Here is a 15620-nt window from a genome sequence, read left to right on the forward strand (position 1 = left end):
ATCCGACTGAAGAATCATTTCTTATTTTTCTGGTTTTTAATAGACAAAAAAAAAATCAATTGCAGCCTTATAACAAAGCGTTGTCTTTTTTAGAACTTCTTTGGATTTCAAACTGACCACAAAATGAGTCATTTAATGAAATTCATAGTGGCTTGTTACATTACATTTTTAAAAACTCTTAAAAGTGAGTCCAGATTGTTGGGAAATGGAATGCAGTTCATAATATTCCTCTTTTTATTTACGAAGCAACTTAAACTCTTACAACATTAATGTATCATTATTTAAAACAGCAAAATTAACAAACTTTATCAAAACAAGTCAATGTGACTTTAAGAGCCCGGCGATGTTTATTTACAGACAAAAGTAAAGATGCCTTGTAAAAAAAGGGTCACGTCAGTTTCCATGGCGACGGAGAGATCTTCAGCTTTCGGAGTCCATGATGAAGGTTTCAAAGTTGGGGTTCAGCTCGGACACCAACGCATCCACAAAGTCCTCCATGGTGGGCCGTCTCTGCAGCATCCCTGTCCCACGGAGACAACAAACCGCAGGTTTTAAGGTGAAGGTGTGTGTGTGTACTTAACAAGGTGCATTTTGAGGATGGCTTATTCTTAACATGGGGTTCTTGTCACTTGATGTGCAATCAGTGCAAAATGTAATACATCTATTTAAATACAGCGTTTTTTCTTATATTTTCTTGACACATTCTGTGTAAACAGAATGTCGGGCATAAAGTCTGTGAAGTTCAACATCTTCAACGAAACCCAGAAGGAGGTCGTACATCTCACACACACACACACACACACACACACACACACACACACACACACACACACACACACACACACACACACACACACACACACACACACACACACACACACACACAATGTCTGCTCCGCAGCACCCGTTTCAGTGTGTGTGTTTTGAGAAGCTGTCCGCCAGCTCATGCGTGGAGGACTCCTTCGCTCGCTTTACAATTCAGCTGCACGCCCGCTTTGAAGTCAGTTCATTTCCCCTTGTGTAGCTGCCAATGTAAATAGCCCCCACCCCCCTCCTCCTCTTTCCTGCATGGGTCACCTCCAACACACACACACACACACATATAAGCGTGCATGAATGGACACGCAAAACCGTTTTTAACGCAGCGATCCTTGACACATGGACAGTCAACCGTCCACACACACACGCACACGCACACACACACACACACACTCTACCACCACGGCCTGCCATGCCATTTATTTAGGGCTCCATTTCCACAGGAGAATAGGAAGGTACTCGCGCTTTTCCTACAGAAACAGTGACCCTACACAGAGGATTGTCCCGTACGCTCGCCGGACCAAACAGCGGCTCTGCTCGGTGTGCACGGCCGTGCAGAACCTCGGCTCAGGAGGCGGCGCTCAGATACGTTACAGCTTCTGACCTCTTGATCGGCAAAAGAAGCTGCCGATTATAGAAAAGTATTTTTCTATAATCACACTTACGTCTCGCAAACAAACAGACGCGTCTCTCGGAGGAGAAGGAGCAGTGCCGGCACAGAGTCACTTATTTACTCTGAAGGGTGGTGGGCGATGGGTATCGGTCAAACGGAGCCTCGCTAATCACCGCTCTGGGGACGAGAACTCAGTGGAAATGTTTTCAAACTGTTGCCCAGCCTGCAGCTACTGCCGCTTCAAACGATCAGACATCCGAGGAGCCGCCCAGATTTTTTTTTTTTTTCCCCTTTACAGAATACGGGGGTCAAGTTTCTGCTGACCTACATTCTCTTAAGAACAGATTCACAAAACATTACACCCATTTGTTTCCGGGGGTGGGGAGGGGGGTTAAAGGTTTTGGTCATTAGTCAAATAGGAATTTTCAATAAAATTACAATTTAACGATACGTTTCTTTATTGGCGTAGCGCGCACGTTCACGCCTTCGCTGAGCAGCCGTGTTCTGCTACTGGAGCGCCAATCACCACCGTTGGACGCCTTCATTAACCAATGAGAGCGCTTAGCGTGTCACGGGAGCCACTGGTCCACTTCTTTCAGCATTTAATTGGTTACTTTTATGGGACGATTAAACTCGCTCACAGGCGAGCAGCAGCACACCACATTTGTGCCCCCTTTTAAGAACTCTGCGGGCGTACGAATAAAGCGCTCTCACTGCGCCGAGCTCCAAGTCACTTATTAAGAGTCGGCCATCTGAGAGCGCGTCGCTGGCTGCCTCAGAAGCCGCTCGGCCGCGGCTCGTAACCCTTCGGGAAACACGTGAAAAAGCGGTTCCTTCTGTCGAACCCGGAGGCAAAGCTCGGCCCGGGGGCCCCTGTAATTACGCCTTTGAAGTTCAGGAAGCTTTTTCGACAAACAGCACTTAAGACGGGCCCAGAAAGTAAGCGAGACAAGGGTGACGACAAACAGCGCACAGGGAGGCTCTTTGTTGATCAAGTGGCTTCACAAAAGGAAAAAAAAAACCTGCGACGTTACCGAGGATAAAGCGCTGTGAACTCTGTACACAGACCCCTCAACGGGAGAACGGGTCCCCCACGCAAACGCTACGTGTGGTTATTGCAACTGAGAAACACATTTTTAGCCAAAGAAGCGATGTTGCTCTTCTACTTCATTCCGCCCGTGTTCGCCAGAGGATACATCACACTCCTTAGGTGGTGGCCTTAAATGCCTCAACTCCCACCCAGAGGTTCCATCCGTTGTCGTCAAGCAGCATCATCATCATCATCAGGCCAGAACTTGAATCCGTCCAAGTAGCTCACTGAGAATCATTTTCACCACAAATCATGTCATCGCCTAAGAGCTTTAAATGATGAACGTGGCCCCACATCCCATCCGTGAAGTTCTGTGGCGGCGGCCGAGGCTCCGTTCAGTCCGACGATCACCTTTCGCTCAGGCCCACTCACACTTTTTCCTCGCACTTTTTCCTCGGACCCCGGGTTTGTGCTTCCCCCCCTGGGAAACATCCAGTGGTGGGAGGGCAGCTGTGCAGATGAAGAGTGGCCTCTGATTCGCTCCGTCCACCACCTCCGCCAAAGAGGGTAAACGTGGCACAGTTTGTTGGAGGGAACGACGTGAAACGGGTCGGCTCTAGTGCCTGCATCCCTCCTCCAGGCCCGGTCTCCCTAAAGGCCCAAACTTGATAGAAAAAGGGACGTTCTTACTCAAAACGGTTTTCCATTCCCAGCAGGAATTCAAGATGTTGCTCTGAACCTCTCAACCCCACAGTGAGCAGTAGTGGAAAGCTAAATGTTTCAGCACATGCCCCACGTCCTTTTATAACTCCGACTGCGGCTTTCATGATCTTGGGGTAAATTATGAGGACATATGTAGCCACCAAAATGGCGAGAGCGGCTGGATGAGCCCTTTTTTTTTTTAAATATGAGGACGGTTTATCTTTGAGCGGTTTTCCAGACATAAAAAAAAAACAGATAAAAAGAAAAAGAAATGTCTCTGGTGGTCTATGATTAGAGTAGCGTTCACTTCAAACGGGAGCCATCAAAGCAAATATTGGCAGCTCACCAACAGTTAATTGAACAGTGGCTCTAATAACGAGGGTTTGATCTGTGGGCGGCTGGAATTCCAGAAGCTGTCAAAGGGACAGTCTGAAGGAGGCGACCCGCTCCCAAATGTCACCTGATAGTGCTAATCCCTCGGGCCCCCCGTTGTCCCGTGCAGACCTGCCACAGTGGCTGCTGGACGAGGGAGGAGGGGAGGGGAGGGGGACGTGAGGGGAGGCGAGAGCCACAGGAGGAAGCGGTTGCTTTTTTTGTCCGTCAGGTTCTGCTAAAATGACAACTGATTAACTCGGATCTGGACTTGACGATACAGTAAGAATTCTACAATGTGTTATTTCAGAATGACATTTTTTGCTTGAAAAGTAACACACCCCATAGTAGAGAAGCTTCGGGTCGTGGCAGACCACCTGGTCTGCGATGCCGCATTGCTGAAAAATGTTTGGTTGAATGTACCACTGTGTTTTAACACTGCAGAGTCAGCAGTTTTATTGTGGAAACCTGTAATCACCAAAGTCTGCATTTCCCGACTTCTGGATTTTTTGTGCTAAAAAAAATAATAAAAAAAAATAAAAAAAGGCAGCATCATTCTTTCTTTTTTTCAAGCAGATCCTGTAACTGACCTCAGAAAAGGGTTGGAACTAAGATGAAAAACGTGCGGTCGCTAAAAAAAAAAAAAAAGCCGACTCAACAATTTGTCCCACAGTTCCACACAGTTTGTCTGTGTTCCTGGGTTACTGTCCTAAACAGATCAGAAACATGGGGACGTGTGTGAAATTGGTTGATGGGTTCCATTGCGGGAGCTCAAGCTCGACAGCAGCAGCTGCAAAGACCTGAAAAAAAACCTGCAACCAGACAAACGGACTCACAGCTGCTTCTGCATTTAAAATGTAATCTATTTATTCTTCTTCCTCTGTGATATTAGTAAGTATACTTGCAACGAGTTGGGAAGTGTTTAGGCTTTAGGCTCTGGGGTCAAAAGGTCAGCCGAGAGCCCAGAAATATCAGGAGCACTGAAGGATACGAGGCTCCCGTGGAACACAAACATGCTCACATAAACCGTAGGGACCGTTTTTGAATGTTATGGGTTAATATTAAAAAAGAAGAAGAAAAGAAATAGCATTTTGGGGAAAAAGTAACACGGTAAGTTACCTTCCACCATCAGCATGGGCTCCTTGGCTCCTCCGTGGGCCAGCATCTGCCGGCGGTAGCGCTCCCCCATGTCCCTGACAGGAGACGGAGAGAGACACGGCTTTCAAAACACACACATTCTGCCGTCAACGAACTGCCGCTGCGCCTCGGAGGCCGAGGTCGAGTCTCCTGAAGACACGCAGGTGGCAGGAAAAAAAAAAAGAGGTCTGACAGCTACTGGAACTGAAACTATGTCAGTGGAAAAGAAAAGAGGCAGAAGGGAACTCCAGCGCCGCTGGATGCAGATCAGGAAGAAGAGGCTCGGTTTACAATACTGGGTGATGCTTTTACGCCATGTGAGAGTGTGAGTCTCTCCCCATGAACGCAAGGTTAGACTCAAATATTGTATGACTTTATTCCCGACAGGCTATAGTAGGACTTTTCTTTTTAAAAACTATGTCACAATTATTTTTTTCTGAGTATGACGAACTATTTTTTGACTACAATGCTTGAGTTTCTAGTATGATTTCTCTTTTTTTTTTTTTCCAATCAAATGAAATGACTTATTTTATCCGTCAAACTAGAGTACGACTTCTTACTTCTGTTCAACTTTGGTCCTGCTTGTTTGGGTCAGCAGCTTCACAGTGAACGTCATAAAACCCTTTCCCTTTTAATTCAGTAAGGCAAACAATAGTCCCCAAAATGACTCCCTGCATAATGTTACGACTACGTCTTTAGGCTACGACTACAGTTTAAATGAGATAAAAATGAAAATCCCAGCTCGAGCCCCTCTGAGGGAAGAAGTTGAGCAGATTAGCTGGTTGAAGGGAGTTGAACCTTCTCACTGCTCAGTCTGACATTTTGTTATCAGACCAGCCGCCTCACCTGTTTAAAGGGTCCTGGACGAAGCACTGCTTCCACACCATGGAGGCCACGGCGCGGGACATGAGGTAGGAGTAGTACTTGGCCCCGTAGCCAATCAGGTGGCTGAATCTCAGCTGCCACGCCTACGGAGGACAGAATAAACAAATAAATGAAGCCAGGACATCTTAAAATAATCGGGACATCAACAGCACCGGGCAGCAGAGCTCTGATGATATCAAGGATCAACGATCGGTGTGTGAGGGAGCAGTGGGGCCTTAGATGTTTCTGCTCATAAGAGATCCAGTAAAAGAAAAAACAACATGGAGATGTCTTCTCAATAATCCGCCGTCTTTACTGAGGCAATAACAGTGTTGGAATACACCTTTTCCTCATAAACGTAAGATCACATCCTGTCTGCTCCTTCTGTAAGAGGACACAGCATGGAAATTCCTAAAAGGGAAAAAGCCCCCTTCTCTCAATAGGTTGTGTGTGCGTGTGTTGGGGGGGGGGGGGGGGGGGGGGGGGTTCATATCTATAAAGACAAACCCTTTATGATCTCAGGGACACTGGGGGAATTCGGCTGGCAAACACTCAAACATTCAGCAGCTGCCACAGTTAACAAAATCATAAAAAGAGTGCAGATGCCCCCCCCCCCGCCCCCGCCCCCCCACACACACTTACAACAAACATTTATAGGATTCAGAATTGTGAAATACAAGTACACAACTTACGCCCTGAGTTTATACAGAAATTACACACAAACGGTGTTTGAAGTGACCCAAACTAAACTTTGCACATGCACAGAATTCTGAGTTGCGCATCGGGTCCGGTGGGTTTGTTGGGGACGTTGTTTAGAAAAAGGAGACACGTCGTCACTCAGGTTTATTGAATTTGTCTTTTAAAGGAGGACCGACTGGCGTTAAGCTTCTGGCAAACAACCCGACGGTGAAGTAACAAAACACTGAAGCAAAAGAAGCCAGAACTCAAAAGAGCTGAGGGGGGGGGGGGCAGCAGAGTCGGGTTGCATTTCTCTCTGGATCGTCAGCACGAGCAAAGTCTTTTCGGACCCATTGTTACTTTAAAAATAGCAACTAGTGTGGCCTCATTGAGATCCATCGCTCAACAGAGAGAGGAGTCCAGATCAGTTTGCGATCGTAGCGACAGGCTGGTGTTGCGAAACCTTCACGTATCACTATAAAATGTCTGAGGTCGAAAAGGTAGAATTCACACTGCAAAGTGGAAAAACATCACGAAAAGTCCACTTCCAGGAAATAGACCATTCAGATAACTGCATATCACCAACACTTTCAAGTTGCATAAATAAAGTGTAATAGGCTTTTAAAAGGAGCCGAGCGATCCGGCGGCATTGAAGACCATTACGGTAGAAAGCGGAGACTTTAATAAGAGGAAGAAGTCTGGTGCTTCAAGTCAATTCACACGTGGACAAAGAATTCATCCCGATTCATGAAAAACACAATATTCCAAATGAATATTCATGGTGGACTTTTTTTGCCTCTGGTTTTGAATCTTCGGGAGAGCCGACTGTCATATTCTGGAAAGAAATAAAAGCCGTTTCATACGTGGCATTGAAGTGATGTTTTAATCTTCCACACAGCTTCAGGTTTCCTCTCTTGTGCGAGTGGACGACACGCGAGCGAGATTTCCTTCTGATTTAAAAAAGGCTTTTAACGGCGTCCCTCTTGTAAGAGACGCTTTGTTCGGTCTAAAGTCGGCTCGCGCCGTTTATTTCGGGGAGCGTTTTCAGAGGAAAGTGAGAATTAAAATGTGCTGGAGTGTGCCTACGTTTTCTTTTTTTTTTTCATGAGATCGTGAAAAATTCAAGCCAAGATTTGCAGATTAAGGAAATGTCAACACAGGGACCAGAACATCTTGCTTTGTGAAAAGAAATTCCAAATATTATCTTGGGCTCAAGGGTGAGCATGTGGTCCGTGTTACTCGCAGCTGATCTTCTCTCTCCAGGCGGAGGGAGACGATAGCGCTGCTCTATAAACCACACACATGTCAGCATCGTCCTGATGTTTAGAATCTGTGCTCTCCTTAACCTATTAGCCACTCAAAAGTGCCCTCGTAGCCATGGAAACCTTCTCCCGGGCCGAGTTTCCATGAAGACGAGGGGGGGGGGGAGAGACGGGGTTGAAAGTTGAAATAAGAGTCATTGAAGTGTCCAAACAAATGTGTTTTCGCTCGCTCTGATCCAACGATGATCCAATCCGAGAAACCTAAAGCGCTCCGGTCATCCTGCCTGCCGAGTTCAGATGAGGGAAAGCGATCCCGCCGTGGGTTAGCGGGGGGCGCGAGGTGTCCGTTAGGTGCTTCACTGTGGCCTGAGAAGGGGACCAGACCATATGACATGAACCCCGGGAGCTACAAAGCAGCACGCGAGCGCTAGGACGACCTCAGAGAGAATACACAGCAGTGCTGCAATCGCTATTCCTGATGGCACCCCACGTAATTACAGCCCAGAGTAAAGCCTTGATGGAGGCCATTGCTGGCTAAATTATCATCTCTCCCTCCGTGCCCGCAGCTGCAAAAGTGGGGAAATTGAGAGCTTTCGTCATTAAAAGGGCCGAGAGAGGGAGAGTTTCGAATACTTCCCCGAGGGATGTCTCATTCAGAGTTTGCCTCCGCTTTGTTATTTCAGCAGGGCTTCAAAAAACAGAAAGGCTTTAATCCCTTAAACGCTGCCGTGCCTCGGTAAAAGATATAGAACCAGAGAGAGAAAGGAAAGAGAAGGAGAAAGAGTGTGTTGTGTCCGTGCCGAGATCAACTGAGCGGCGGGAGGAGGAGAGTCTTGAGGGAACCTTTCTCCAGATGATCAAACCTCAAAGACTGTAATCGATCTCCGACACACAACATCCGTGGGGACGGGCGGCTCCAAAAAGGGAGTCGAATAAGGTGCGATGCACGGCACAACACGTACCGTGTTGGGCGTATAAGGCAAGCCGTAGAACTTCTGCTGCATCTCCTTCAGGACGTCGGTGGTGCTGCGGTTCTGGGGCTGGCTGTGGTAGATCTGGTCCAGGACGGCGTAGAAGATCTGCACAGGAAACAACAACAAAAACAATAATAATTCAGTTCCTACTATCCGCAGTTCTGCTTGTACAAACCTGATGATGAAAGAAAAGCAATAAAGTTTCCACTGAAAAGTGTGTATCAATATCTAAAAAGACTAAATTAACCTCTAACCAGCGTCCCTCAAACTTTCTGAGAGCATTTGTTTAAAGAGTCCGATATAATTGTAGTGTGTGTCTGTGTGTGTGTGTGTGAGGTCATTCCACCTGTAGCTGTGTGTCCGCGGCGCCGCACACCTTCTTGGACTCACACAGACGAGCCACCATCGTCTCCGGGAGAGGCTGAGGAGACGAAGACAGGAGAGACCAGACAGTAAGACGAGTTTTTTTTCATTCATTGGCTCAACGATGTTCCGAGGGTTTCGGGGGCACCTGTCCGGTTTCGTAGTGGCGTGCAAACCGCCTGACCACTCGGTAGTCGGTGGCAAAGTACTCCATGAGGATGGACGGGACTTCGGCGAAGTCAGTCGCACATCTGGTTCCTGTGGAGGGGGGAGGAGGATGTCAAGAGCTTAGATACAAGAAGACAAACGTTCAAACAAGAAGAGCCGAATCAGTCCGGAACCGACCAATGACACGGATGTAATGTGCTCAGCGCTCATTTTAACCATCAACAGATGTTAGAAGTACAACATCGGATATAAAAAATAAAAAAAACAGATTCAGAGATTCAGACACGATTACAATGAAAGTAGCATGTCTAAACAGCTGTAAACACGCCGTCCATCCCAAAAGCAGACTGAAGTAGATTAAATAGCTACTGTTATTTGTGAATAGTTTGGGGATCTTGAATTACTGGCGAATTACAGACGAAATCCAGCAGCTCCGTCCGACAGGGACACTGATGAATGACAGCGCTTCTCTGCTTTCAATCCAGCTGTTATTCCGTTTGAATAACACCCAACTGGACGAGGTGCATCTTCATTGTGCGCGGCCACTCACCCTCCCCATGGGAAGGTTTGGCTGTTAAAGTGTCCCATCCGTGCTCACCGGTCACATGCTGGTAGCGTGTGCGTCCCAGCATGGAGTGCATGGCGTGTCCCATCTCATGGAAGAGGTTCTCCATCATGCCGGGGGTGAGCAGGGTGGGGGCCCTCTTGGTCGGGTGGGGCAAACTCAACATCAGCACCACGACCGGGAGCTGGTACTGACCCGTTTCCTGGCACTGGCGGCCACCACGGATGGTGAAGTGACAGTCCTGAAAACAAAACCAAAAACCCAGGAGATTATTTTCAGAGGAGAAACAAATCAAAAACCTGTGAAGACATTGTGGATCTGTGTGTGCACACCTGATGGGGTTTATCCTTCCGATGGAAGAAGTCACAGTAGATGTATCCCATTAACCCCTCCGCCTCATGTACCACAGCCTGCAAACACACACAAACACACAGCGTTAAAGCACTTTGATGCAATATCCCCCCCCCTTCTTACCACAAACTCCTACTCAATGAACAAGGAGAAGTAGAACAGACTCCAAACAATATCATTTTCTACCAGCTTGCGGACGTCCTCGCTCCAGACCTCTCCAGCACTGGCGTCCTGGGACACGAGGGACACGCCGTACAGCTCGGAGAAGAGGTTGTTCAGACCCTCCATACAGGCGCCCAGGGACAGATACGGACTGTACAGACTGGGCTCTATGTTGTACCTGCGCGAGCAAAAGAACACGGATTTTCATTTCCGGCGGATCCGGCTTCACGCTGCTCCGAGGAGGTCCAGATAGAGACCGACCAAACCAAACCAAAACCGAACCAGTGATACACGCACACTGGATGAGGGGGACCGAGTAGCGTTTCTTAGGAGGAGACATTAACGCGTTAACGAGTGAAAATGTGCGGCGCGGAAGGAGGGGAAAACCCTTTTTAATGCAATCCTGACTTTCATTAGCAGACTAGAAGATCTAGTCTGCTAATGCAGTGGAGGAGCTGCGCCCTGGAAACCGGCCTCAAACACACGCGGACCATTTGTTGGCTGCTTAAATCCAAAAGGACACATGAGGGAACAATAACGCCTGCAATAAAGATGTGTTCAGAACCTCTGCAGAACGTTTGGAGGCACTGACGTCCCCAGGGCCTCGCTCACATTTTGTTCCTCGTCCCGTCTGTCTAAGTTCCTCTTATCTCTGTACTGGATCTTTCTAACAAAAAGGAACAAGATGAAACCTATTAGAACATAGGAGCAGCTGTTGGTAATGACGGCAACTGACAAGTTGGAATTTAAGTGATCCAGATGTGTGTCCAGAGAACTTCCATTTACAAAGTCATGCATCAGAACAAACGTGAATGTTTGGCTGTTATAAAAGACCAAACAGATCAACAGTAACATTTCTGCATCTGAACTTATAAACTCCCTCCGATACACTATTTAATTTGTTCTGCTGGAGAACATCTATAAAGCTCAATACTTATTTTGTTTAGTTTGTAACATGAATGTGCAGCCATTATAAAAGAAACACATACACAACACATGTTTTATAGACAAAGAAATACTAGTAATTTATTATTTACTAAATTACTACAAGTAGAAGTTGTGCATTGAACAATATTCTTCAAATCCCAAAATAATCACTTTTGGTCCATTGTTCAAAGTCAAATAAGTCAAAGAGTAAGAATAATAAAAGGAAAAGAAAGAGAAGAAACTGGAACATAATTTGACCACAATAACTTTGCCGTGTGTGGAATGTAATGCTGAGCCCAAAACAAACACTGGGGTTTGAGGCCTAAACATAAATTCTCCAAAATGCTACAGCTTCAAACCCGGGAGGCTAAAGAGGAAGATTACACCGGATCATATTGTCCTTGATTAGAAAGAGAACACGGACAACTCCCACACCGCTGTCCTTTTAGAACACCTGGAGCCTGTGAGCAAGGGCCGAAACCCCGAAACAGCTCCCACCTCTGTGAAATATGCAAATACAGAGGTACAATACCTATCCCGTATGAAGAAAACATCTAGAGATACTGACTAAGGTGACTTAGTTCAAATGAGGCAAAAAAAACTCACCTTTCGGCACGCAAGACCCCACTGAGGTACGGATGATCCCACGGCATGAGCTCCTGTGAAACAATCAAATAAAAGAACACACTGAATCGTAGTTCTATATCAAATAGATACACAAATGTATCTCAAAAAAACAACAACAAAAATAAAAGCTCACTCACAGAATTTTGGGGGTTGAGTTTTTTCTTCATGTTCCTCAGCATCGTGAAGTCTTTGGCCGTTCTGTGAGATAAAAGAGAAACGGCTCAGAGCTCTTTGCCTTGAGGCCTTCATTCCAGTCTTTAACCATTTATCTCTGCTCAGGGTCAAAGGCTGGGAGGGACCTATCCTATCCCAGCATGCACTTGGCTTAAGGCAAGGAAACACCCTGGACCGGCTGCCGGCCCAACGGGCTCACACTTGTGCTTGTGGGTGATTTAGAGACTCAGGTGCACCCGGCTGCATATTTTCGGGCTGTTGGGGATTACCGAAAGGCGACGTAGACGAGAGTCCACGTGAGGGACTTAAAAGAAGACGCATTAATGTGAGCAGGCGAGAGTGGGTGGAGCAAAACAAGACATCAACAGTAGAAACAAGACGAGAACTAAAAATAAATAAAGTCTGTGGGTCATTTAGATAACATGGACTCAACTTAAAGTCAACTATGAGCACAATCCTGAATGACACAAAAGACTTAATGGAATATTAAATACATGAAATTATTAAAAAAAGAAGCATGGAGCGGCCCGTTGACCTCATACCTGTCCGACAGCTTGTCTGTTAACAACTGGAGGAAGCTCATCACCGTCTCTGCAAACAGAAATACACACGAAGCCGCAGCACGTTAGTCTGCAGTCGCCAAACGAACTACAACGGCAACTCCGAAAAACAATTCCTGTTGCACCTGGCGTCTTGGCCATGGTTCCCTTCAGGGCTCGGTGTCCGTACGACTCGTAGCCCACCAGAGTGGCCAGTTTGTATCTGCACTTCAGCAGCTCTTCCAGGCACTCCATCAGATCGGCATTCGGGTAGAGGAAAATCCTGTAGGCGATTTCTCGCACCTACAAGTGGAAGAGAATAAAGAGGAAAAGTCACCACACGGCACGGACCATCAGCTGTTTGGACGGGCATATGTTCTACATATCTGTGTGAGATTGTTGTAGTTATTTTGTCTTTTGTCTTCAATATACTTCCGTGTCAAATCGCTCTTGGCTTTAATTTTTGTCGTGATGATGCCTTAAGCCTCCTTCATGGGAGAAAAACCGTTGACATCAATAAAGACTATTCTTGTAACATAAAACTTAAAGATCTGAAATTAATATAAATATTGAAATCGAGATTTGAACAATTAGCTATAGGAGGTATAGCTACCTCCAGTAAATGCAGACAGAAAGGAGGAGCCAATATTTCATTAAAAAATGCCTTCAAACTTCCCTTTTGTTGTTTTGAAAGCGTTCGTTTCATCATTAGTCTGGAAAATATTGACTATACTATAATTTTCAGAATTCCCGTAATCCAATATATGCCAACAGTGCCATCTGGTGACCAAAGGCGTGAACTGCTCTCTGATGACCCAGAGCCAACAAGGCGCTTACCAAGTCATCGGGGGAATCTGCGTGTAATCCCCCAACTTGAATGAAGCTTCCTTCGTCTGCAAAGTGCAGGTGCAGATGTTCGGGAATGGCCGACCTCGCGATTCTGTTCGGCTGGTGAGAGCCGACCAGAAACTCGTTGTTCAGATCCAACAGCTTTACGTGGAGGGCGACCGCCTCTTTCCTCTGCAGACAAAGGAGCAGCAAAGTTTGGGTTAACGCCATTGAACAGTATATGATTACATTATTGATTACTTGTTACATAGTTTGAACACCTCACCAGTTTGTCATCCAGATGAATTCCACTGATTTCAAAGTCGAACAGAAACAGCTCCGCCACTCGTCTGGAGAAGGCCGAAATCAATCAATAACTTATCAATAGACATCTACGGAATTATGGAAAGTGGTGAACAATTAATCCTTCGTACAGACACCAAATGAGAGGATGGCAAAATTACCTCGTATCAGGGTCCAACTGAGCCACAATCTCCGGGTTCTCAAGCAATATTTTTAGGCTCTTGCACAGATCAACATTGGTGTTCAGCCTGAAACAAATCCATTCATATTGTACAGGTTTCCTTTTAGATCAGAAGCTAGAAGTGTGCGAGGGTTTTTTTTTTTGTCCACGGTGGCCCTTACTTCTCCACGACCGTGCCGATCTCTATGCAGGCCTTCTCTGCGGCCTCGCGAAACACCGGATCTGGATGGGCCACTTTAATAAAGTCCGCCTGCAAAAGAATTAAAAAACGACAGTCGGCGCACAACTCTCTCTCTCTCGAAGAAGACATTTTTATTTATTATATTAAGTATTATTTTGCACATACAGGAAATTGTTCTCTGCATTTAAATCATCCCACACAGTGGGAACAGTGGTCTGCCGTTGGATGTCTTGCTCAGGGACACTTTGACATGGGACATGGAGCAGCAGGAGTTCGAAACGCCAAACCTGCGTCTCCCGGCGGACCCTAACTACTCCGTGAGCCACGGTGCACATCATGCACAACAACAACGGTCTACAGGAATGCACATCTCCAGGGGTTTATCTCACCAGATCGGCCACTTTGCACAAAGTATCAGAGAGTTGGTCGAAGGACTCGACGGTCTGGACTCCAGGAGGACCGGAACAGGCTCTGTCCACCAGACGCTGTGTGTTCTTCAGAGCGGTTTCTGTGGCAGCCTTGAAGCCTGCAGGACAGCTGAGCTCTGGCACCCCAAACAAACCCTGCAGCCAGAGGTCACACGGTCACACACACACACACACACACACACACACACACACAGAGGGAATGACGATGTTTTTGGAAACATGATCGGATGTCTCTAGTCACGCTATTTAAATAAAAAGCTGTTCACTAATGTAGCGGTGTGTTAGCCTAGCAGACATGTTTGAGACAAATACGAACCACGTTTTTCTCCAACACGTTCAGTCGTTTGTGATGTTTTGCATTGAAAGCAGCTCCAACAGGCGACCACGTCGTGACATTCCTCCGAACGTGCGTCCATAAGCTACGGTGCTTGACAAAGTGAAGCAAGCTTTTGCACGCAGCCATGTCGTGCTGTAAGTTGAGTTATCTGCTGCCCTGCAAACGTCTACTGAGACTTGTAGTTCTGACAGGGGCTGACAGAGGACATGCTAATGTATTACCTTCAAACGTTAGCCCGTTTTCAAAAGCCGGAAGTGTCAAAGACTGATGTTCGTTAATATATTCTAACCGTTTGTCTTTAATTCAGGCCTAACTGAAACGTATTAAGAGGTGTAACGTTACCTGTAAAGACAACAGCTCACATGTTAGCTCAATGACTATCTAACCCAAGATGACTGCAGCAGGTGGTATTTTCGTGATTTATTTTTATGAATATATATATATTTTTTAATCTTCATACCAAATGTAAATACGTGTCTCATGCGTAATCGTGTTAGATTCGTATAATGTTGATAACTAACAATAATAATAAAAAGGTAAGACAGATGTATCGAAAGTGCGACCAACTACTAAAAATCTTTACACGATGACGTCACAAAAAAGCGCCGTTGGTTAATTCTTCGCATCACTTGCATCATAAATACAAGTCATTGAATCTGCCGTTTAACTGAAGAGTTGTATGCCATATGACAATTATATTTGACTAAACAAAATATACAATGGAAAAATTAAGGATAATAAAGAAAGCTTAGGAAATCGTTAATCGTTTTTCATTTCATCTGGAAGCTGATAATTGATTTATAGAGAAATCTATTGTTTTGTCATTTCATTGCTTGAAAACAGTTTAATGGATGCCTGGCAGTATTAAGATACGAGTACCAACACTATATGCAGTATGAACTCTGTTTAAGTACATGTATTACCATTATACATCACAGAAGGTAGTAGTGAATGTCGTTTGAATTAGTTATATATTATTCCCTGAAAAGAAATTTTTCAAACTAGTGAATTATTTCTATAATTTGTGACAAATGT

The 15620-nt window shown here is 45.9% G+C and overlaps 1 protein-coding gene across 1 annotated transcript; it reads right to left on the bottom strand.

The window, feature by feature from the left end:
- Positions 1-17: 17 nt before the first annotated feature.
- LOC120829019 (mitochondrial intermediate peptidase-like) lies at positions 18-15181 on the bottom strand. The gene is made up of 19 exons (XM_078108672.1): positions 14565-15181; positions 14210-14383; positions 13801-13889; positions 13620-13706; positions 13442-13505; positions 13165-13347; positions 12474-12630; positions 12331-12379; positions 11752-11812; positions 11594-11646; positions 10085-10238; positions 9880-9957; positions 9581-9788; positions 8963-9072; positions 8798-8872; positions 8440-8556; positions 5520-5641; positions 4656-4729; positions 18-521 (listed from the first exon to the last, which is right to left on the bottom strand). Exons 1-19 carry the CDS (start codon positions 14709-14711, stop codon positions 421-423), a joined length of 2103 nt encoding a protein of 700 aa, XP_077964798.1. The 5' UTR covers positions 14712-15181; the 3' UTR covers positions 18-420.
- Between the last annotated feature and the right edge of the window lie 439 nt (positions 15182-15620).

This window comes from Gasterosteus aculeatus, chromosome 1, assembly GCF_964276395.1.
Source record: "Gasterosteus aculeatus chromosome 1, fGasAcu3.hap1.1, whole genome shotgun sequence".
Taxonomy (NCBI): Eukaryota; Metazoa; Chordata; class Actinopteri; order Perciformes; family Gasterosteidae; genus Gasterosteus; species Gasterosteus aculeatus.